The sequence below is a fragment of the Mesocricetus auratus genome, unplaced genomic scaffold (genome assembly GCF_017639785.1).
Source record: "Mesocricetus auratus isolate SY011 unplaced genomic scaffold, BCM_Maur_2.0 Super-Scaffold_100027, whole genome shotgun sequence".
Lineage (NCBI taxonomy): Eukaryota > Metazoa > Chordata > Mammalia > Rodentia > Cricetidae > Mesocricetus > Mesocricetus auratus.
This window is the reverse complement of record NW_024429208.1, coordinates 17,081,589-17,104,911: the sequence shown is the minus strand read 5'-3', so window position 1 is coordinate 17,104,911 and position 23,323 is coordinate 17,081,589. Positions and strand designations below refer to the sequence as shown.

At 43.0% G+C, this 23,323-nt stretch overlaps 1 protein-coding gene across 4 annotated transcripts in view; it reads right to left on the bottom strand.

Moving 5' to 3' along the window:
- Positions 1–23,323, bottom strand: part of Arid5b (AT-rich interaction domain 5B) — a 172,959-nt gene that overhangs the window by 18,823 nt on the left and 130,813 nt on the right. For 3 of the 4 annotated variants that reach the window (XM_005070801.4, XM_040732480.1, XM_005070802.4), the window contains 3 exons: positions 17,935–18,139; positions 15,940–15,992; positions 7,462–7,559 (listed from right to left, as the gene is read on the bottom strand). In XM_005070801.4, the coding sequence (XP_005070858.1) occupies positions 7,462–7,559; positions 15,940–15,992; positions 17,935–18,139 (356 nt within the window). The remainder of the gene's footprint in view (positions 1–7,461; positions 7,560–15,939; positions 15,993–17,934; positions 18,140–23,323) is intronic. The other variant, XM_040732479.1, reaches the window with a different exon arrangement.

The following is a 23,323-nucleotide window of genomic DNA, read 5'->3' as shown; positions in this document are numbered from 1 at the left end:
AGGAAGTTGAAAGAGTACCCCCCACTTGGACTCCCATGAACAAGATGGCGGCTGGAAGGCAAAAAATGACTCCACTCATAACTCCACCCTGGGCGAGGAACAGAGTAATCTACCTGTTGGATTAGATCTCTGGATGATACGAGGACAAATGATTATTACATACCTCTGAGTCACACGACTGGGAAAGCAGGCCTTGGAGATCATAATCTCATTCTCTACCCAGTTTACAGGCATTTCCTAAAAACGGACTGCCCTTTTATAAATTTTAAATTTGTTTTATCGCGTTCATGATGCAGAATCTGGTGTTCGGGGAAGTTTCAGGGGAGGTGACATCACTCCCTCATGCCCTAGCAACAGTGTAGTTCTACATTTGATGGCAGACCCAAGTTCTAACCCTCCCTCCTTAAGATCCAGTTCGGATTCTTGATCCCACAGGATCTTCCTGATGCGGGGGCAGAGAGACTCTTTTCCCTCTTTGTGGCCTCTTTGTCGTTCTATTGCATACCTGATTTCTAAACTCTTAATTGTTTAAGTCTCTTTCGCCGGCCCACGAGTCAGACCTTTTGATAAGTTAGATGAAACCGGGAGTCACTGCGGCTTTAGTCAACCAGTAGTGGTTACTGGGGGTGGCTACCCAGGGAAGGGTCAGAGCCTGGGCTTTGGGAAGCTCGTATTTCCTTAGCAATCCCTTTCACCAATGCATATGTGGACCAAAGCCACCTGAATCTGGTACCATGGTTGGAAACAACACTTATCCAATGACCCGAGGGAAGGACTACTCTTTTCATTTTCCAAACTGTTCCCTTCTGCTACTTCAGTAAAATCTTCTAAAAATGAATTGCTTGGAAAACAGAAGTTCAAAAGACGAACACAGCACTAGCCTTGACTTTTCCTTTCTTTTTTTTTCTTCCTTCCTTCCTTCCTTCCTTCCTTCCTTCCTTCCTTCCTTCCTCCCTCCCTTCCTTCCCTTACTCTGCTCCCATCCAAAGTTCCCAAATCTTATCTTCAGCCTCCCCACTTCTCGAAGCTCTTTTATAGTCTGGTAACAAATAGTTCACAGATAGGTCACACTATAGCAGCAGTGTTGGGCAGAGGAAGGGCTTAGGGTCCTCATATCCATAAAATTCTGGGGTCCTGTCTGTGACTTTCTCAGCTGTGTATTTATATGCTTGAAGGGTGTCAAGGATACACGGACAGACATGAACAGGGCTAGGACTCACCCTGACTTTCTTTCCCCTGGCTTTATTCTCAGTTATGATTAGCTACATTTTATAATAATAATAATTATTACTGTTTGTTTTAGAACCTGAAAGATTTGGGGTCTGATTTTAAGCACTGCGCTTATCTTAACTCAGAGCACGCCCACCCCACATCCTTCCCATCACCCTGCAATAAGCTAGGCAGCCCCTCTGGGCCATCTGTTACTCAGTTTTTGTCCCCTGCATCTGGGTCGGGTGTGGCTCACTCTTAGCCACTCTCCAAAGTAATCAGTTTGAGCCACTTGGAGTGACAGTCTTGACCCCAAGAGCCGTTCCGGGAAAGCAGAAGGTTAGAATTTGAAACTGGGCATTTATGCATGCAAGAAGATGAAATATAATGGCTCGTTTCCCTCACAAACAAATACATTTGTTTATGATTTTGATTTTCTAAATACTCGGAAAAGCACATCACAAAGTACTTCAGCCTTGATGCTCCTTTTTAAAATCCCTAATAACAACTTCATGTGTTCCACACAAACAGACCGCGTAATTTATTCAAGAAAATTAAAACCAGCCATCTAGTATTTTGTGAAAAGATCCCTCCTTCTTGTGCTTCAAAAACACTTTTTTAAAAAAAGGAAGAAAATTTCCATATGAAAACAAAGCCTTTAAAATGAATGACTATTGCAGAAAAATTGAACTACGAAAAGTCCACAGAAGTGGCCATTTTTTGTTTTCGTTCCCTAACTGATAAAAATAAAGCAATTCAGGGCATCTTCAGGGTTGGACAAGAAAGAAAACGTGATACCCAGAAGAGACCTTTGCCCAGGAGAACACAGACGTTTCCTTGGCGTCATCATCTGCAGTAACTTAATCTATAAATCTCAGCAAGAAATGTTGAAAGCAGTCACATTTCATAAGCTGTGCTGAGTCTGAGACATCTACATAGCAACAGCCTCGCGATGGGAAAACACGAAGGCTTTTTATATTGGTAATCATCTGTAACATGAGCAATTAAGTACAGTACTAATGGACTATGGCCAGGAGCCTGGTACTAATATTAAAAACTGACAGAGATGAATAGGTTTAGAAGCAAAACCAGGCTGACAAAGACATTTTTATGAAGTGCTTGGACCTATGTGATTTAAACCAATCAGAGACAAGTTTGGACGAGTAGGGCCCTCAGCGACGGCGGGGCATTCACAGCCATTGTACAGTCTCTGCCTATGCCTTAAATAAAAACAACCATTGATTCATTTCCACAGCCCGCACTTTTATTATTGCGCCCATTAATAAACCCAAAGTGCCCAACTAATAATATACAAGTAACATTTAATGAGGAACGGGTGAGTTTTTTTTTCTTGTAGTAAAACAAAAACACTTACTGGAATCATGAACCGCACTGCATAAAAAATACATCAGTAGATAATGTGATGTAGATCACTTGTTCCTCTATCATTTTCTAGAAAAGCAAAATGGGGGGGCAGGGGAGGGGAGTGGGGAAACCACAACTCTGTGTTAGAAGGAAAAGAGTGAGAAGCCATGGGGAGCCAGCTGCAGAGCAAGAAACCATAGGTCCTCAGCCAGTGTGGGGACCTGAGCTTGAAATGCAGCACTCACATAAAAGCCAGGAGCAGTAGAGTACTAATGACCTCAGCACTACCAACGCTACGGACGAACGAACGCCAGTCAGATCCTTGGAATTGGCTGGCTAGCCTGCTGAGCCAGATGGATGTCTCTCAGAATAAGGTAGGGGCCAATGAGACAGCTTAGCAGGTTAAGGCATAACTTTCTATCAACCCCGATGGCCCGTGTTCAAATCCCAAAAGTTGTCCATTCTCTCTCTCTCTCTCTCTCTCTCTCTCTCTCTCTCTCTCTCTCTCTCTCTCTCTCTCTCTCTCTCTCTCTCTCTCTCTCTCACACACACACACACACACACACACACAAATAAGAGGAAGTGGCAGCTGCCAAGGAGGAAGGGTCCCAGTGGCTCTGACTCAGCTCTGGAAGGCTTTAGAAAAATTCACCACAAACTTCTGACATCTCTGGGCTTCCCAAGTTTTCTTGAAAATGGTGGCTTTTCTCTATGGCCATGAATGACTGACAAGAATGCATGGACATGATCGGATGGCGTTACCAAGAGGCCAGCCTCTTCTTTGGTCCAAGCCCCTGGAGTGATCTGAGTGTCCCCTGTCCTTCTCTGGGGAACCAGTCAAAGAGCAGACATTCAGAGCAGTAGGGCCCAGCCTCTTCCCCATACTATGGCCCTTGGCATTCCTTAAAGGGCACTGTCCTGGTTTCCTTTCTTTTTTTTTTTTTTTTTTTTTTTTTTTTTTGGTTTTTCGAGACAGGGTTTCTCTGTGGCTTTGGAGGCTGTCCTGGAACTAGCTCTTGTAGACCAGGCTGGCCTCGAACTCACAGAGATCCGCCTGCCTCTGCCTCCCGAGTGCTGGGTTTAAGGCGTGCGCCACCAACGCCCGGCCTGGTTTCCTTTCTAATGCTATGATAAAATCATGACTGAAAGCAACTTGGGGAGGAAAGGATTTATTTGCCTTGCACATTCACATCACAGTCCATCCCTGAGTGAAGGCAAGGCAGGAACTCAGAAACAGGAACTGCGGAGGCCATGAGGAGTGCTGCTTACTGGCTTGCTCCTTTACCTTTCTTATACAGGAACTCCTGCCCTCGATATCAGTCATTAATAAGGAAGATACCCCACAGATCTGCCCACAGATCCAATGAAGGCAGTTCCTCAAAAGAGATCTCTTCCTCCCAGAAAACTGGCTGTGTCAGGTAGACAAAAAACAAGCAGCATAATCGTGAGTGGTTTAAAAGAGAGTGGGATTGACGTATGCATAGTCTGCATTAAAAGCAAGATATTCAAGTATTATTAATTACTAATTACTAATGTCCATGACATTTTTTTGTAACTGATCACAAGTACACATAGCAAAAACCCACTACTGAAGAAAGTGAAGACCAGAAACAGGAGCTACCCTGGGCTACAGCTCTGGACACTCTTGCTGATGTGGCAGACACTGGTCAAAACTTTCTGTGGTAGGATTCCCTTGTGCCATGGGGACTATTGACTTTCAACTCCAATTCCCCTTGGGTGTTATGCTAGCTGGTGATATAATATGGCAGCTTAAATGGTATGTCCCTTTTGTTAATTGTCTTCCAGCTAGGATCCTGAAGCTGGGGTAGGGCATTGCTGTCACCCTGACAACAACACCATAACCATTCATTCTAGACTAACGTTCTTTCAACAGTCCCAGAAGCCCTTCAACATGGGCAGTCAGTCTTGAGGTCCCCAGAGCTCCTCCCTAAGGACAAAGAGTAACAGCCCTGTTTGGGTGGCCCCTTTAACCCCAACTCTTAAAGGCACTCTCCTAAACTTGTGGGTGGAGCCAGCATGACCTTTCTCTAATCCCATCTCAGGCAACCTGTAGGGTTTCCTCAGTGCTTCATACGGGCACTTGAAGCCATCACATACTACTGAAGCCATCCCCCACTGCTGAAGCTGTTCCCTACGGCGAGTTAACTGTGCCGAAAACTTAATGTAACTTTCAGTCTACTCGCTGCATCCTAACTCAAACACTGACCAAGGAAGTTCTATTGGACCAATATGTTATGATGCCTCTTGAAAAAGGCAATACAATGGGAGATCAAATCTTTACAGAATGTCTAGGCTGATTCATTCTGATTCCGTAAATTCAGAATGAAAAGAAATGTAAAACACCTTTCATAATGGGTTGTAGTTGCTAAGGCTTTCCAAATTGTCAGTTTACATCGTTTGGGAATCTTCTAGTCTTAGAAGTGGTGAATTAAATGAAGTACATTGCTTTCAGAACTACATTCACCTCTGTGGCTACTCTTACTGACAAAACCTCTTGAGTAAAACACACACACACACACACACACACACACACACACACACGCTGGAGACACAGCTTAGCAGTTAAGAGCACAACTTGTTCTTCCAGAGGACCTGGGTTCAGTTCCCATCATCCACGTGGTAACTTTTAACTGTCTATACCTTCTGTTCCTGGGGTTCCAACCAAGGCTCCCCTACACATGTAGAGGCAAAATTCCCATGTGCATCATTAAAGAAAAATGAAATACACACACACACACACACACACACACACACACTTCAATCGTTCTCTCCCTCCCAATTCTTATCCACTTTCAACCATGTGATGCTTTGTAAAATTCACTTAATTATGCACTCATTTTTCAAGAAGATAAGCTAGCTACAGCTATGTGACTCCTTTTATTTGTCATTGGGTCCTTTTAAGATGAATGGTTCAGGCGCTGGGAACTTTTGAAGCAGAGAAAAGTGTATTTTAATGTTTCTAATGCCATGATTTGATTAGAGGCTCCTAAACCAAAGATAAGTAGGTTATGGTAGCCTGCAGCACTGCGGGCAGAGCCCTTGCCTGGGGAGGCTTTGTACTGGGGACCAGCTGCCCAGTACAGTGGGTAACAAGAATGTGTGGGCTTTGGTGTTAAGTACTGAGAGAAATCACAGTCACATTTATATAAAAAACAGTGCTACCGAGAGTGGTAATTTGAACATCTATTATTGATGTTTAAGAATCCTTTTGGATTATAACAGGGCCAAGGCAATCTCTTGGGAATACTCCGCGGGGAAATTTTCATGAGGTACTAAACCCAACACAATTTACTCCTATAATTCTAAAACAAGCATTCTAACTTTTGTTAACTGGCCACTTTGGAGGAATGAGATGCAGAGAAACACAGCCCTGAACTTCAAGGAAACGTGGTGAACACCTACTGTGTGAAGGGAGCTATGAAGAATGCTGTATATGACCCACAGTGGGTGTCATGGACATACGGTCAAGGTGGCTTGTTAATGGACTGTGAGGAAAAAAATCAGCAAATTGGGGCTGGAGAGATGGCTCAGAGGTTAAGAGCACTGACTGCTCTTCCAGAGGTCTTGAGTTCAATTCCCAGCAACCACATGGTGGCTCACAGCCATCTATAATTCAACCTGGTGTATATGTAATAAATGAATAAATCTTTTAAAAAATCAGCAAATTGAATATTAGCACTTTAACTTCTTACCAGCATGTTAACTGCCTTGCTCAGCTAACTTGTTGTATCTTGACTTCAGTGTATGCAATAGATACCATTAAAACACATGCAAAATCTCCATCTGGCCTCTACATATACGTGTATGGATGTATATGCATACATAAACACACACACACACACACACACCCCTCTCTAGTTGAACACTCCAGCTCTGGATTTGAACACAGGGTGTTTCATTAGGCAGATATGCTTTTTCTCACTTACGTCCTCACATCAGGGTATTATTATCACAGTCGTGGGAAAGGAAACTAAGACAGAGCAACAGAGGAAGAATTCCGAGTTGACCTCTGGCTTTCACACTAACTACACACATGTGTGCACATTTCTTCACACATACACACAGAAGTATATACACGCTAGATAACCGCTTCCCACTTCTATAGGCAGTACCTAAGGAAGCTGGCACAACCTAAACACTAATATGGGCTTGAAGGATGAGGCAAATAATCATTTATGAATGTTGCTGCCATTTCTCAGCAGTGTAGGCACACTGTCCTCATCGCAGAGCGTGTGTTTGGGGGTGGACGAGATGGGACAGATGGGACACAGCTCCTAGCCACAGAGCTTCCCCCAGGCTCTGCTGTATTCTCCTTTGGTCATATCATCAGTACTTTTTCTGAAACAGGCAGCGATTATTAGAAAACCAAGTCATGCAAAATTTAGCTCAAAATGTCCTTGACTGAAAGAAAGTGTATCTATAAGTGAAAGAAAATCATAACAAGATACTGGAAAAGAAAAGCGCACAGACATCTGAGGCAGTGCCGAGGAATGCCTACTCTCCAGTGGTCTCTCACACATTAATCTCGTGATAACATTTCCCATCTTTGTTTCCCAGAAGTCCAAAGATCTCATGGTAAATGAGATTCCTGAGAACATCCCTAGCAATCCACACTTGCCGGGGGAAAGGCACTACCCGACAGGTGGCCACAAGACAAAACCTAAGTAAAGGCACAGCTAATTTTAGTCTGGGTAACCAGAGAACAAGCTATACAAAGGGAAATGCCGGGGTGGGGGTTGGAGGAGGCACTTTCTGTCTTCCCAAAGGTCCTTTAGATTTCCTCTATCTTGTTTTTGTCCAGAGTCGTCTTCTAATTAGCGCAGTTTTAATTAAGCGAGGTTTTTTTTACAGGAGATGGCCTCTTACCTTTCGTAGTGTCTGCGAGTACAGGTGGCCGCACTGGTGCTCCCCGGATTACCACCTAACTCATCATAAATATGTTTCCATTGACGGCGGGCTGTTATCTGAAAAGATGGCAATGAGAGATTCAATCTAGCATCGTGGGAGAGCCACAGGCAGCACCAGGCTCATAAATATATACAATACTCAAAAGAGAACAGACTGCTCCGCACAACCAGAAACAGGGGCCCCAGTGGGTTTCAGGGGGTGACAATCACTTTCAAACAAAAATCTCTCATTTAACAATTTTAAAAAATGGCACCTAACTTTTGGTGCTATTTGCTTTCTAACTTCATCTAAGACCAACACCCCCATCCACCCCCACCTCACCTACTCCCTGCAGCTACTCATACAGCTGTTTGTCCCAAAGTCCCAAACACGCACCCTATTCCTTTATGCTATGTGACACAATACAAAATAAAGTCACATTTCAACTGAACTGTCCACTAGTTCCCCAGCTTAACCGAATCACAGTTGACACTGTCTGAAGCCAGCCACACTACTTAAAGAAAGTATGTTTTCGCCAAACATATTTATGCATCCTCTGATTCTTTGAACCATACAATGTGCTTCCTGCTTTAAAAAACAAAAAAAAAACCAATAAAATGATCATATAGTGGTTATTTAATAAACGTGTTCAAATTGGTAGAAGGATTCACCGTCATCTCTGCTTCCTCCCATCAGTAAAACAAAGTCTGAATCTGGAGGTGCACCTACCACATCTGTCTTTATTCAGATAGAGCCGGAAAATGACATATTAACAGATTCCCATGGAAATGAACATATTCCAAAGGTGAAATGCTCACTGTGTACATTGTTGAGTTGGGTGAGTAAAAACAACACGGAAAGCCATATCCTGCCCCATACAGCATGGTCTCCTTTTATTTTTATTAAGGACAGGAACACTAGACAAGCTTAGGTGTGGTAGGTAAGCTGTGTGAGACACCTCCCCCCACCCCCACTCAAGGCCAGATCTTGCATCTGTTAGTTTGCAATACCTTTATCTATGTGCAAAAGTAAAACAGGGTTTAGGGAAGATGCTGTTAGTGAATGTGTGGAGGACAGGGCGTTGGGAAGGTGCCAGTTGTGTTTAATACAAACAGAATAGGAGGAGTCCTTCCAGAAACACCACTGTTGGTGGAGTTCACTTGGGAAACAGGCACTAGGGGAGGAAATCTTCAGTCTACAGTATATGCTGCACTATCAGTTCAAAACTAATGAAGAAGGGATGATAGAAAAATGGCACCTTTGTCATTTTCAATAAAAGAAACCCCCTTTTTTCCTTAAACCACACTATAGGCCCAAGTAAGGCCTTCAGACAATATGAAGTCTTACATGATTCAATTTCTCATAAAGTCATCTTAGTCACTTGATTTCAATACACAGGGCCACCTATCACACATACCAGCAGGGACAACAATGGGAAATCCTTATGTGTGTAGCTTGGTTTAGAGTCAAACTACTCTCATGACACTCCAAACACAGTAATTACTGTATGCGTAATTGCAATCTCCATCCAGTTTGCAAATGATACAATCTTCGGCTGATCTATCCTTAGGCTGTCAATCCCCCTCCCCCAAAAGGCACAGTCCCTTTCCTCAAAAGTGCCTGGTACCAAGGCCCTCATTTAGATGGGATGGAGGAGGGGAATAGGGTACATACAGGACCAGAATACCAGCCTAAATGTGTCCCTGCCATGCCATGTCCCTACTTTGGTCATCTGCACCAGATTTTACATTTTATATGAAACAGTTTGCACTTATATTGAACCTTCCTGTTATCTTAGGAGACAGGTGTTGGGATTTTGATACCAGGCAAAGGGACTGAGATTCTGGATGGATATACCATTTGTCTAAAGACACACAGCACAGTAGTAGTAAATCCAGATCCACAGAGTCATTTTCTCCTACCAAGAGTCAACGTCTTTGTACAGTTATCAAAGTGGACCACACATCAGAATGATCTGAGAAATGCCCATGCTGGGGATGAAGGCTTTTCCTGAGTCCTCAGCCTTTGGGTTTGGGCCAGCAAGAATCTAAGGATGAGGTTAACGGTGACTTCTGATTTTTTACTCTCTCATTCTGAAGTTAAATGGCTCTTTCTGTGTTGACCCTTTGTCTCTCTAGGTAGAACAGAGGGATTATGCTATTCTCATTATTGAGTTATTTTTCTTGGGTTATGCTTCCCTGTCACTCCAAGGAACCCATTTAAGATGTTAGGGATTGGGGACATGGCCATCTACCTACATTGTATCCCATTTTAAGACTGAATTGGGTAGAGAGAGTGATGGAGGTAGAAAGGGAGAGGAGGGCAGAGGGCAGATAGATCAGGGTTGGATACGGCTCTCAAGGTTCCTAACTTAATGGGCAGCTTGAGTCCAGACAAGCACAAAGGTTAGTCAACTGAGCAGGCTGCACCCCAGTACAAGAAGCAATCTGGATACATGTAACAATCTCACTCTGAAAATGACTAAGAATCACTTCTTTCTCAGTATAGGTCCAACTGAAGGACCATTGAAAAGGACACCACCACACCCATTCTATTCAGCAGGCATTCATGGCTTCCAAGTGTAGGTTTCTGAAACAACCTTTAGAACCCAGGTACCATTTTAGAGATGTACCAAAATGAGTTCTCCGTGTGGCCATTCGTCTGAGAAATCATGGTTAATGAGTGGAAAGGAACCTATCCCTTACTCAGTTGTGTTGATGAAACTATTCTGCTCCCTCTGGGGAGGGAGTATGGAGACAGCTCAGTCAGAAAAATACTTGCTCATAAGCATGAGGGCCCAAGTTCCTTCTCTAGAACTTCCATGGACAAAACCATGGGTGATAGTTCATGCTTCTAACTCCAGCACTGGGGAGGTAGAGATGGGTGGATCTGGGGGTGGGGGACTCACTGGCCAGCCAGTCTAACCTACATGGTCATATCAAGACCAATGAGAGACAATGTCTCAAAAATAAAACAACAACCACAAGACTAAACACACACACACACACACACAATTTAAAAAAAAAGTGACAAGTGACAGCCTGTCATCTGGACATGATATGCCACTGCATTCACTCATGAGCTTGCAGCAGCTCTGGTTCTGCACAAGACCTACACAGGATGCTGCCAGCAAGCTGAGTCAACATTTAGGTAGACAGTTATTGGACTCAGCTAGTTACAAAACAAAATCCACTACCAACAAAACAAAGCAAACAAAAAAAGAAACAAAATAAAACACATAGAAGAAAACATGAAGCACCAAGAGAGACATGATTGGGGGTGCCTGCAGGAAGAGGAAGTAGGGAGCTGGGGGGTGGATTCATCAAGTATATTGTTTACATGCATTAGATTGTGAAAGAGTAAACCTAAAATATTCTCATTGAAAAAACTGGGAGGGCACCTGAGGAACAACACCTAAAGTATTTCACACACACACACACACACACACACACACACACACACATACACACACATATATATACACACATACACACACATACACACACATACACACATACACACATATATACACACACATATACACACACACACACACTTTTAGGATCGGCACGTGTTAAAGCACAAATATTTGGAGCCTTCCATCCTTTTATTTCTCTACCTTTGAAGCCACAAGGATGAAATCATGCTGACACCTGGGGGTCTCATGAAGGAGACAGAATCAGAAGTTGTTTTGGACCTGGGTGGCTTAAGCATGTGAAGTCAATACAAAGTCAAGGGGTACATGTGCTTGCCTAGGCTTCCGGAGAAGCGGAGCTTTGTCTGGACACCTTGAGGGCGGGCTAAATTCAAGGAGGATGACTTTTTTATTCCTGGTAGTACTCCAGGAACTGAAGCCATTCAAAATGGCATGACATCATTGTTGGCTTGGACAATTCTGAAATAAAGCCGAAGGCTTTGTATGTCCAGAGTACTGGGCTTAGAGTCAGGGGATGGCCTTAGATTGATGTCAGAGCCAGAATCTGATGTCAAAGCATAATCCGGCAGGAAGACACGTGACTTCTCCTGGATGACAACGTCATGGTGCTGCCTAAATGTTGGGAAAAGATGGGGGTGGGGAGCACTGCTCTGCCTGTACCACCATCTCTTCTGGGGTATCATTCCCTCAACACCCACTGCATTAATACCACTGTCTCTGAATAGTGTTCTGGGCTTTCTGTCAGGTGGTCAACCTTGGTGAAATCATCTTAGCAAACTCTAGTTGATATACTGCCTCACATTTCAAATATTTCTCTGGTGGTAACTGTTTCCCTAGGCACACAGGAAGGACCCTCGCTCAGGCACCAAGTTCTATCCTTTCCTGCCTCTTACTGGGAGATCTATGGTCTAATATCTGGAAGGGAATGGTGGGTAGAAGCCTGAGAAGAGCAAGCCATTGCTAGCAGTCAATCAAAGCACTCTGGATGCAGTATTTTAGAGAAGTAGATATGTTAGACACATTCTGATCTCTAAATCTAAACTTAGAGAGACACGATATATTTCCAGTAAAGGCAGAAGAGGCTGAGAGAATTGTGCAGTAGTCAGTCGACGCTACAGACTTAAAATGAAACCCCTGCTCCACTTAAAAAAACTTCAATTGGAGGATTGTGAAGAACCGAAATGAAATAATCCATAATCCAAAATTCAAACCAGAAGCCTTGGAATAGTTTGTAGCCACAAACGAAAACAAGCCAATTAAGATGGTCTTGTTCACAACCCGTGAGATCCAGAGAGCTGGTTTTAGCCAGGCACACAGTAACACATCTACAGACTTTATGCTTGAGGTGTCCCGGTCCTGAGTATTTACATTATCTAGATTTTTTTAACCTCTCTCCTGAATTCTTACATTACCCCCCCCCCCCCCCCCGCAAGAAGCAGACATAATCTCAGGTGGTGACTGGTTTGTTACTAGGAAACATCAGTATTTGGATGTGTATATGGGGTAATAACTTGACAGGGCTAGAGATGTAGCTAAGTGATACAATAGTTGCCTGCCTTCATGAGCCATAACTTCAGACAAACAAACAAGAAACTAGCCTGAAGACCAATTTCTAATCTTTGATATCTGAGTTTGATAGAGGACCATAGATGAAGCCAAATGCCATTGGGAACAGTACTGCACCTGGTATGGGCTCAAAGATGATGTCAACAAAAGCAAGGTCATGAGACAGATTCTTTTCACTCCAAATCACTCCTAATATGAAGAAAATATTCTAGATATCTGAGAAACTGCCAGGATTGGAAGGCACAAGAGGCAGCAATTCACTCTAACTTCTACTACTAGAAAAGCAGAGCTAACTGTACTGGGAATTGCCAGCAAACAAGAATAGGAAGAATACCATGGTAGGATTTCCAGCAAGCCAGAATCTGAAGGATGTGATGGGTACTACCAGCCAGCTAGACTCGACTCTGAAGACCACCATGATGGCTTCACAGGACTCTTCTTAACTCCCCGTGCCTTAGTTTCCTTTTTGTGTAACTAAGGACATAAATTGAAATAAAGCAAGGAAGGATCCTTTTCCATACAAAGGTCAAGTCAGGGAAAAATGAATCTCTCAAGGTGCTAAGATTTCCTTTACTCAAAATGGAAATGGCTCTAAGCTGCATTCATATTTACAGGAACTTTTTTTCCCCAGAATGAAGAGAAAATACTTATCAGAAATGCTGTGCTGTTCTTGAGCGGAGGGAAGGCTAATATTCTAGAATGTTCTAGACCACAAAACTAAATCGTCCCTGAACATCTAAGTTTCATCAGTCAAAATACTCCAGGGGCAGGGGTGGGGTGGGACATGTTATGTATCTGGGGCTGGCAAAAATCTTAGATGTAGGATGGTAGAAATAAAGTTAGGTGCCAACAGGGCCATAGGAAGCTGGAAGCAGGGGGCTAAGAAGAGAGGGAGGAAAGAGGGGAGGAGTGAGAGGGAGAGGAGAAAGGAGGGGAAGAAAGGAGAGAGGAAGGAGGGGAAATTTTAAAAAATTCTATTCATAAATAGATGGAGGGAAGATACCGATTAAGTCCTCCTTGTTTCTTCCAGAGTGTGCATCTCCTGCACATGCTACTTGGACATACGGACTGAGCTGAAGGCAGTTAAGAGCAAATGGAAGAATGAGTCCACACTCCTTATCCACTGGTCATTGGTGCAGATTTCCCATGGAGAAGGTGCTCTTCACAGTACCCGAGAGAGAAGAGTAACTCAATCCCTCGAGATGGGGTGGCTTCCTCTGTGCTCGCTCACTTCCACAGCCTGCTAAGCCATCCCAGACTCAGTCCAAGATCCTTTCTCTCTTGACCTCCTTTTCCTGCCTCCGTCTATCAAGACTCCTCTTCTCAGCCCCTTGTCCCCAGTCACCGGTTCACTCGAAGTTGCTTGACCTCTCCGGACAGGTTTATTCTACCTCTCTACTGAAATGTTCTCCCTGAGGAAAGCCATGATAATTTTGTAGCTGGATCCAAAACAACACCTGCATCTCCGGATTATCCCAGAACATCTCGAATCCAACACACCTATCTGCAGGTCATCTCAGCATATCTGAGCCATGAAGGCTCCTTCCCTTGTTTCTTCAGGGGAGAGTTCTTTGTTTCTACAGGGCAACTGACTTTTTAATTTTTCCTTGCAATTTAATGATGGGAGCTCTTGAAAGTAGGTACTTTAAAGACCCGGATGGATAGCTTAGAACTTTTCCTTCCTCACATGCTGTTCTAATATATGTCTCAAATGCATATGGTGGCCAGTAAATCAGTGGTCAGGTGACTTGCTGCTTATGGTCATTCATTCATTCAATAAAAGAATAAACTCTATTCATTCAGCAGTACTGCAAAGGCCCCCAAATTTATCAGAAGTTTCCTCTTTATGTTCCACACCAACTCAGTGTCTTGTAAAGAACAAGAGACACGAAAGCCAGGAACACTAATTCTGTGAAATCTGCTCATGGCATCAAGCTCCAGAGTTTGAAAACGACATTTCATAACACTGAGCAAATATCATGTAACCAACCGCGGTCACAGTTCATAAAAGTGCAGCCTCATATTCTTCATGTTGAAAGATCAGCTTACAAGACTAGCTTGAGAAGGTGACTCCTTTGCTTACAGGACTAAGTTTTCATCTTTGCGCATAGAGGAGAGCTATAATTAGCTCAAGATTTTGCAGAACCATGAGCTGTAACTATGGCAAGGAGTTCATCTCCTAATCCATCAGCAGATTTAGCCAAGAATATTTATTTCTGCACAGGCTACTTTTATAAAACCAACTTTTCAAGTAGACTTGCATCTATGAAACGAGTATCTAGGTTTCTTTATAGGCATATATACTCCTATACATAAAGCAGTTTATAAGTCCTTGTACTCACATCAAATACTTTTTAGTCAAAATTCCTAGCAGATATCTCTAAGGTAAATACCAGATTATCTGACCCAAATAGCACTTCCTGTGTTTTCCTATGCTCAGACTCTGACATCAAACCATTCTATTAGTTTGAGAAACAATATGTATTATATGGCAAGAACCACTGGTTTTGGAGTTTGGGGCAGAATAATATCATTTCCTTGTCTTTGTGTCTGTTGCTGTCATTTCACTACAGTACAGAAATCTCTCAGACTACTTCATAAGGGAAGAAAAGAAATAATTTCCCACTCAATTGCCAAAGGAACTATACGACTTAATCTGATCATTGTGTGGGAGAGAAAACATTCCCAGTGACGCCATCTTCCTATGTCAATTAATTTTATTACAGATGTCATCTCTGCTATATTAACGCAGATCCTTTTTTTTTCTTTCGTATTTCAAGATCTTAATCTCAGTTTGTCTCTCTAGCATTTTATTGGCTCAGAAATACACGCTGTAAAAATCCATGGCCATCAAATTTTCCCGTGGGCTAAAAATAACCCACTCCTGTCAGTTAGAATTAGCTGATAAAGAATGTCAGAGCCTGTTCTGAATAAATTTGATAACTTCCTGTTTATGTAGCAGTGACCCTTGTCTAATAAAGCTTCTTTGCCCTAGAATGAGAGGAGGCTCTGCTGTATTCTATTCCTTAATGGCCAATCCTGATTACTTCTGAAAGCCTTTAATACATTTCCCATATTAGACATGAACAGATGTCAGGTAGGTTGCCAAGGGAGATTTCTTTTATGCAATCTTGGCTTGTTGTACAATAATAGCCCTTTCTCAACATGGGAAAAAAATTACAGACCCAACTAATTTCCCTGACAGGGGAGAGTTACATATGTTTTCCACTTGTAGTTTTTACGACAAGTTTACAGTTTTGCCAAACCTGGAACTAATTGGGACCATTTCCAAAACTGGCCCAATAAGCCCCCCCAAGGTGTAAGAGCCATTGGGAAAGGCAGCCAATGACAGCTTGCTTTTGAGTTTCCTCCATTTTGGCCACAGACAGAGGATGGGGGAGGGAGAGGGGAGTCAGAGTGTGAAATTATTTCATTTAAGTCTCTTGAACACTTACTGTTTCATATCCTCCCAGTTTTTGAGCAGCTTGAAACATAGTCCAAAGGTTAACTGTTAGAGGGACAATAAGTATTTAGATAAGCATTGCATTAACACATTTCCAAGAAATGTCAATTCAAACATTTTGTTTTGTTTTCTCAATGAGAAAGAGAAAGAAAAAAACAAATCACCTGTACCCCAGAGACCTAAACTTCTAGGAAACAATTCACCTTTCACCTGAGGGGCATTCAACATTACAGGATCTACTATGCTTGATGCTTCAAAATATTTCTTGAGAGATGGTTACAAGGCTACAGAGACAGTTGAACTTTAAGGACAAACAGCTTAATTTAGTTTATACTATCATCCGCAAAGGAAAAGAACGCATTGGAAGGACCTTGAGGAACGTGTGGGAATTCAGAACAGGGTGAGTCTCACTCTGTTCTCAGAAAGAAACCCTTTGATGGGATGGTAGAGCCTCCTTCAGATAAGATTTCTCTGTGATCAACAAACAGTCAGTTTTATACACAATTACCTTCTTAGACTGTTTGATAGCGAGGCTATATTAAAGGATCAAGCTGTAACTTTGCCAACACGTGGCTGGCACGTGAGAGGAGAACATGCAGGTCACATGCCAAGGCATGAGTGATACAGTAAGGAAAGCTAGTCATTCACAAAGAGATGGAGTCATAAGCCCACTGAGCTCCCTAACTGTGCTGTGTGATGCTAAGAAAAAAATGTATATTTTTTCTTAATAAATACTGTGTGTAGAGTTCGAGTGTTTACACAGCCAGGTAGTTGTGATCAATCAATTTTGAGATATTTTTGTTGTTCATTTTGTACCAGATACTTTGGAATATGAAAAAAGGAAATGAGCAGGATGGGAACTAAACAATAAAAAGGCTCTCAGACACAACATGTTTGCGAAGCCATGCTGAACCTTGCACCATTTCAAGGCTATCAAGAGCCCTGCCTCGGCCTTGGGCTCATCTGAATTGTTGATAATGGGACAGATCTCTGCACAGAACATTGATTTTACTTCTATTTAGAGCAGCCAGTTTTCAGACAAACATTGTAATCATCTGTGGTTATATAAGTTTATAATGGCTGCCAGTGTTCTCGTGCAATCAGTGCCAATTGCTATTAGCTATGTAAATTGTTATGTAAAACATACAGGTTTGACGCTCTTCATCAAAATGACACATGGTTTTAATCTAGGAAGATGCATTTGGAGAAAATGCTATTTCAAGCCAGAGGGGCTCAAGGCTTTGTGCACCAGGAAATCCAGACAGAGCAAAATATACATTTGGCTGTGAACTTCGGGGGCAGGGACTGTATTTTATTCTCTTTTTCAATGGAACTCTGCTCAAGCTATGGGTTTCCTCACTTGTGAAAAAAAAAAAACACCTAAATGTGTAGCTAACTCAAAGTTGATCCAAACTAGGACTTCCCTTCAAGTGGACTGATTTCATGTTTGCTGTGAATTCAGATTAAAAAAGAAGAAGAAGAAGGGAAAAAAAGCAAGCTTAAGACTAAGGGAGTGTTTTCTTTTCTGTTTTCTTTTTTCCTTTGTAGCTGTTTTGTCCACTTTTAACGTCTTCCTTTTAGAAGCTGTCTCCGAACAGGCAACATCTGGGCCTGATAAGGCTACAACATCATCATCATTATCTCACAAGAAAGGAGTTACAGACACTGCAGATTGACAAAACAGAAAGCTAGAAGCTTTCAACACGTCTATTTCCAGTCATCATCCTCGGACTCGAGCCTATAAATATCCCTGCAATTGTCCCACAAGGCAACAATGCAGCGGAAAGAGGCAGGGAGAAAATTCTTGGCTTGGACAATTTGTGGATCTACTATAAACAGAAAACACCCTGCCTAGATTAGGGTTTCAACATAATCACTAGTCCAAAAGAAAAAAATTTCTACTCATCCCCCTCCTCCCCGCACCCCTTACAAATTCAAAGAATCTGAGCAATTTTGATATTTCAGAAACAAAAACAAGTGTACTTACTCTGTTTGAAACCCAAGTAGGGAATTCGCTCTATGGGTGTTTTTCTTTCTTTCATGTATTTATAAAGTGCCACTAAGAAGGCCTGTTCATCTGCCCTACATTCTTCGCCAATGGACAGCTTTGGCTTTTCTTCATTGGAGGCTTTTTTACAGTTGCTATGGTTATTCTTCGGCTTGGTCAAGGCTGACCTGGCCTCGCCTTTCACCTGGAAAAAGAATAACAACAGTATATAAAATCAACCCTAGCCTTGGAAGGCTTGCAAAGACATATCTAAGAGACACTTTCCTCTGAGAGGGAAACAGCAAGGTAGGGGCACCAAAAGACAGCCTTGAGTAAGAATTGTTCTAAACAATGGGCATGAAGTTCTGTAAAGGGCCATCTGGTAAACAGGGTGGGCTTTTGTGCCCTATGGCTTTGATGGCAAGTACTCAAGTCTAGCATGGGTTTGATCTATAAATGAATGGTGGGGCTGAATGTCAATAAAACTTTATTGAGAAACAGGTCTCCAGAGGGCCACAGTTGACCTGGTTGTGCCAGTGTCCTTTGTGTATATCATAGTACATTCATGTCAAACTAGAAACAGTGTTTGATGTCCTGTGGGCTGACCGATTTGCCTCTTGATACACTTTATCTTCCCGAGGGTTGCCGCCGTTAATGTCACTAATGAAACCTTGCTTTTGTAGTAACAGCCTGATGCTGTATATATCATATAAAAAATAAGAGATACATTTATTTCTTATCCTCTTTCTCTTTCTGGACACCTGGAAGAACTTTCCATGCTGGGATACAGCAGCAAGGTCATTGTCATGTGTCACAAGAAGGTGATGCCTGCGTATAACCTTGTGCAGTATACCTAAAAGCAAACTTTTCAATGAGGACTTGGTGGTTTTTCCTTCAGCTGAGAATATGATAGGAGATGTTCTCTTGCCAGAAACAAAAGAGTAGAGGGCAGTTAAAACCACAAGTAGAACAAATGGAAAGCCACACCCCCCCCAACTAAGACATAAATGGAGGCAGATTCTCCATGGTTCTTCCTTGCCCACCAGGGGCAGGCTTTGGAGCTCGGCTAACCTAGTGTTCCCGGCCATGTTGTACAGCGGCCTTTGATGGTTGTTAAATATAACACTGAGTTGCTGAGTTATTTTAATTGTAAGAGGGGGAAGTACAAAGGGTCAGACATAGAGTTCAAATGCACCCATGGGGAATGTGTACATTCCAATATTCTTTGCATCTCTTAGCTGTCATCGGGCAGGAAGAGGGCAAGTGCAGGGGAACGCTGGGAATAAAAAATGTCCCACAGATTCTACACTGTTCTGTTTCCGATTTCTCAGCCTCCACAGATCCTTCTGAGCACTAAGCACATGGAAAGGGATCTGTTTATGTATTAAAGGGGAACACATCCTCCCTAAGTGGGCTCCCTCACTGCCCCCCTCTCTCAAGTGAGCATACTGCTTTAATTTCTTCAGACTGATCTCACAAACATAAAACTTCCTGGGCAACTCACTGGGGCCACTAGAGAGAATTTTCATTTTTTTTAAGGGACTGTGGAAAGAGGATGTAAGCATGTTCTACTTTCTTACGTGTAGAATTTTTACTGACAATATTCTCAAGCTTAGACACTTTGTGACATGATAGGAAGACTGACATTTTGTGACTCTGCGCCATCCTCAACTTTCATTGCCAAGTTGTGGGTCTACGTTTATGCACTTCCCTCTGAAATCACAAACTGGTCCTTGTTTTTGTCTGTAATGCCTTATTATTGTTTACATTGGTGCCCAAGTGCTTTGAAGAGCTGAGTGATGTATTATTTCACTCTCTCACTGGGATCTGATCTTGATAACTAGCTTAAGCTAGTAGGAGTGCCAGTCAACCCCGGGGACCTGCTGGCTTCTCTCTGCCTCTCCAGCACTGGGGTTATAAGCATATGCAACCACACCCAGCTTTGCTTTGTGTGTGTGTGTGTGTGTGTGTGTGTGTGTGTGTGTGTGTGTGTGTGTGTCCTCTGGATTAACCTGAGGTCTTCATGCTTGCAAATCAAGCATTTTAAACAACTAAGCTACCTATCTCCCTAACTTTTATGTTCACAGTTCTAGTGAAGTAGGTTATTATCATCATAAAAAAATGTAGACATTGAGGCACAGACAGAATAAGTAACCTGTTTAAGTACATATGATAAACTTAATAAAGCTGGTAGTCCAAACAAGCTTTCAACTAGAAAGCACATCTTATATTTCCAGGCATCACAGCATCTACTGCCGAGAACTGTGGTTTATCAAGTCACATACGAAACAAAACTAGGTGGTTTTCAAGTTGCAGGAGCTTCTTTTCTCCCATTGTGCACCCAGCCAATCGAGGGAAAGAACCCTATACCTATGAGATGCCGACAGTGAGCTATGCAACCTTGCTGTGTTCCCATGTGCTGTGTCAGTGCACACAGGGACTGCAAAGGGCAGCTGTCTGGACCCATTTTATAGGAGAGAAAAACCTTCTCACGGAGGCTGGAGATCCTGGTGAGCGACCACTGAAGTATAAATACCCAAGTTCAGAACTCAGTTCTGCCTGCCTCCAAGCCTCCATCTCTCATGCAGGGGAGTAGAGCTAAGAGCTGTGTGTGTAAAGCAATCTGAAGCTTAAGCTTGCAGTGATAACAGCTCAGTTATCTCTGTTATAAGGACAGGAGCGCCCTGGGTAGGGGGCTCTGAGGTTTACAGATATATAGCCGCTTAACCCCCTGCTTGTATGTGTAGGGTAGAAATACCAGAAATGGAAGGAAAGTTCCCTGGGGTAGGAATGAAGGGCTGAAGTGGCCCACCCTCTCTCTGTTCATGACAAAGGCTCCAAGTGAGGCCATGCTGCCACCTGCTGAACTCCATCCTGCATTCCAAGGGTTCTGCTGAAGGGATGGAGGATGCTCACCGAGAAGGTAGCAGGTGAGTGGTGGCCTGCATCTCATACTAGCTCAGTGTGAGTGAGCTTTTTGTTTCCTGGTAAGACTCCTCAGTAAAGTTATTGTCTACATGTTCTCCCCACATTTACTCAAAACACTCTCAGCAGTTTAATCTACCGAATGACTGAATTCAGTTGTTAATGGAAACGGCAGGCAGACTTCGCGGTGACCTTGAGAAAGTATGACCTTTAAAGTGTGGCAGTTATTGTCCTGACCTGAGTGCTACACACCTGTTGAGCTCACTAAGAGCTCTGGAGTTTTCAGAGTGATTGACAGCACGCTAATTATAGAAGCTTTAATGTTCTCAATGAGGCTGACTGCCTCTTTGATGCTAACCACATTCTTCTATAGAACTGGGTTACCACTGCTCTCTCCATCAGCAGGAATAGCCAGCTGTGGTGAACCAGCAAGGAATAGGCTACCCTCAGCTTCTAGGTAAAGCTAGAGTGGTAACCCCTGCGGATAGTTCTGGGAACCGACTGAGATGAATGGCACTGAAGCTAATGCATGCATCATACTTCCAACATGAAAGACCAAGGACGCGCTATAATGGAATGACACACAGCATAGCATAGTTTGTCTTTCCATGTTCCTTCCACCTGTTACATGTCTAGTCTTTAGAAAGTGCTTAACACACACACACACACACACACACACACACATTTACTTTACATCACTAGAGGTTTTATCACTAGAGATTTAAGCCAAGAAGATCCATCTAGTACAGTTGATCAAGCCTTGGTCATAGATCTTATGTTATAAATGACACCAGCAAGTGACAGGATCAGAGCTGATCTTTGTCACAATGTCCTCCCAGGGCTGGGTGCATTTCCTCTTCATGATACACATCTTCAGATAGTCACATAATTCTCTCTCCCAGGGAAAACAGTGTGTGACAAAAATGCTGCTCTCTTCACAGCCAAGAGAGTGGAACCTTTTGAAGGTGACATCATGACCACAGGAAAACCAGTACATCCATCCTGGAAGTTCTGCTGTGGGAAGCTGCAGGAGGCTGGCACTTAGCCACAGTTAGATATGGTCTGTCTGAGGCACTTTTGAAAATATACACCGGTCTGAGAGCCAAGCAGCTCGCCATCATGTAAAATATTGGTTCAGGTTCCAGAAATAAGCAGGTGGTCATAGACTAAGCATCTTTACTGCAACATTCCATGGCAAAAGACCACTTTAAGACCCAAATGCCTTTTTAAATAGTTCTCATGGTCTCAAGGATGGTTTGCTACTCTTGCAGGATTTTCCAGACAGTTGCCAACAGATACACTCACCACTCTTTAAAATTAATCTTTCCCAGTTAGTGGGTTTCTCTAGATGCTTTGGAAGTATCCAAGGCAAGACTGTAATCCAAGGCTCCAAGAGAAGCTAGGATACTCCACCAGTTCCCAGGAGCTGACCACCACAGCACATGAACGTTGGAAGCATGGTCTGTCCCATGGTGACCATTTTCAGTGGCAGGACCAGTGGGAGGAGGGGTGAAGGAGAACCAAGGCTTGGCTGTCACCCCTCACAAAGAAGGGAAATCGGTGAACATTTAGCACAGTCCATATGTTCAGTAGTTATCTATTTCTTCTGTTTTGTTAGTCCTCATATGAATTTTGTAATTCCCACATACCAGTAGTCATATCTGTGTTCCAGATAACACAGATCATCAACATGTCATCCAGGCGGGCTCAGACTTAGACTATCCAGGAAGAAAACACAGCATGCACACTGCGTTCTCTGTTGAATGTCACCATTATAGGGACTTGTTCCATCTGTGTTACCTTACGGGACTCCCAGGCTGCATTTCAGGGAAAGAATCGATTATGCTGCCATCGTTCAAGGCCCTAGGTAGGCCGTTCCAGGGTTGAGCTGCTAAATCACAAGAAAATGTCCTTCGTAGTATTCACTTGCAGAGGTTAAAGGTGTAAGGGGGTTAGGCAACTTCAGAGAGTGCTAGGCTTGTATTTAGCCAAAAAACTGAAAAACATATACTTCTTTAGATGGACTTGAAAAAAAATCCTTTGAAGTCTTGGGAGCATGACAAAATCCTAACCAAAGAGCTCTCAGAACTTTGTGGTAAGAGTCACACTTGAAGATAAGATTTATGGAATGTAAAAGTCCACAGTTCACTTGGACACACTGGGAAGGGGGAGAGGACACAGTCCAACCCACAGAGGCAGGCAATATGAAACCCAACCCATTCTCTTCTGTGGGAGAATCTTCATCAGCATTCCACATGCCCCTCACTCTGCGCCTTAGCACACGGTTCTTGTGCTGAGTTCCCACCTGATCTTTGATTCTGATCTAGATGGGTTCGAACTGTCTTTGGCCTAGAAACAACATGAAACACAGACACCCAAGAGCCAGCATGTGGACATGTGACCTAAGCTCAAAAAAGTCAAAAAGATACATCTAAAAGTATGAAGTGACACTTCAATGAATATT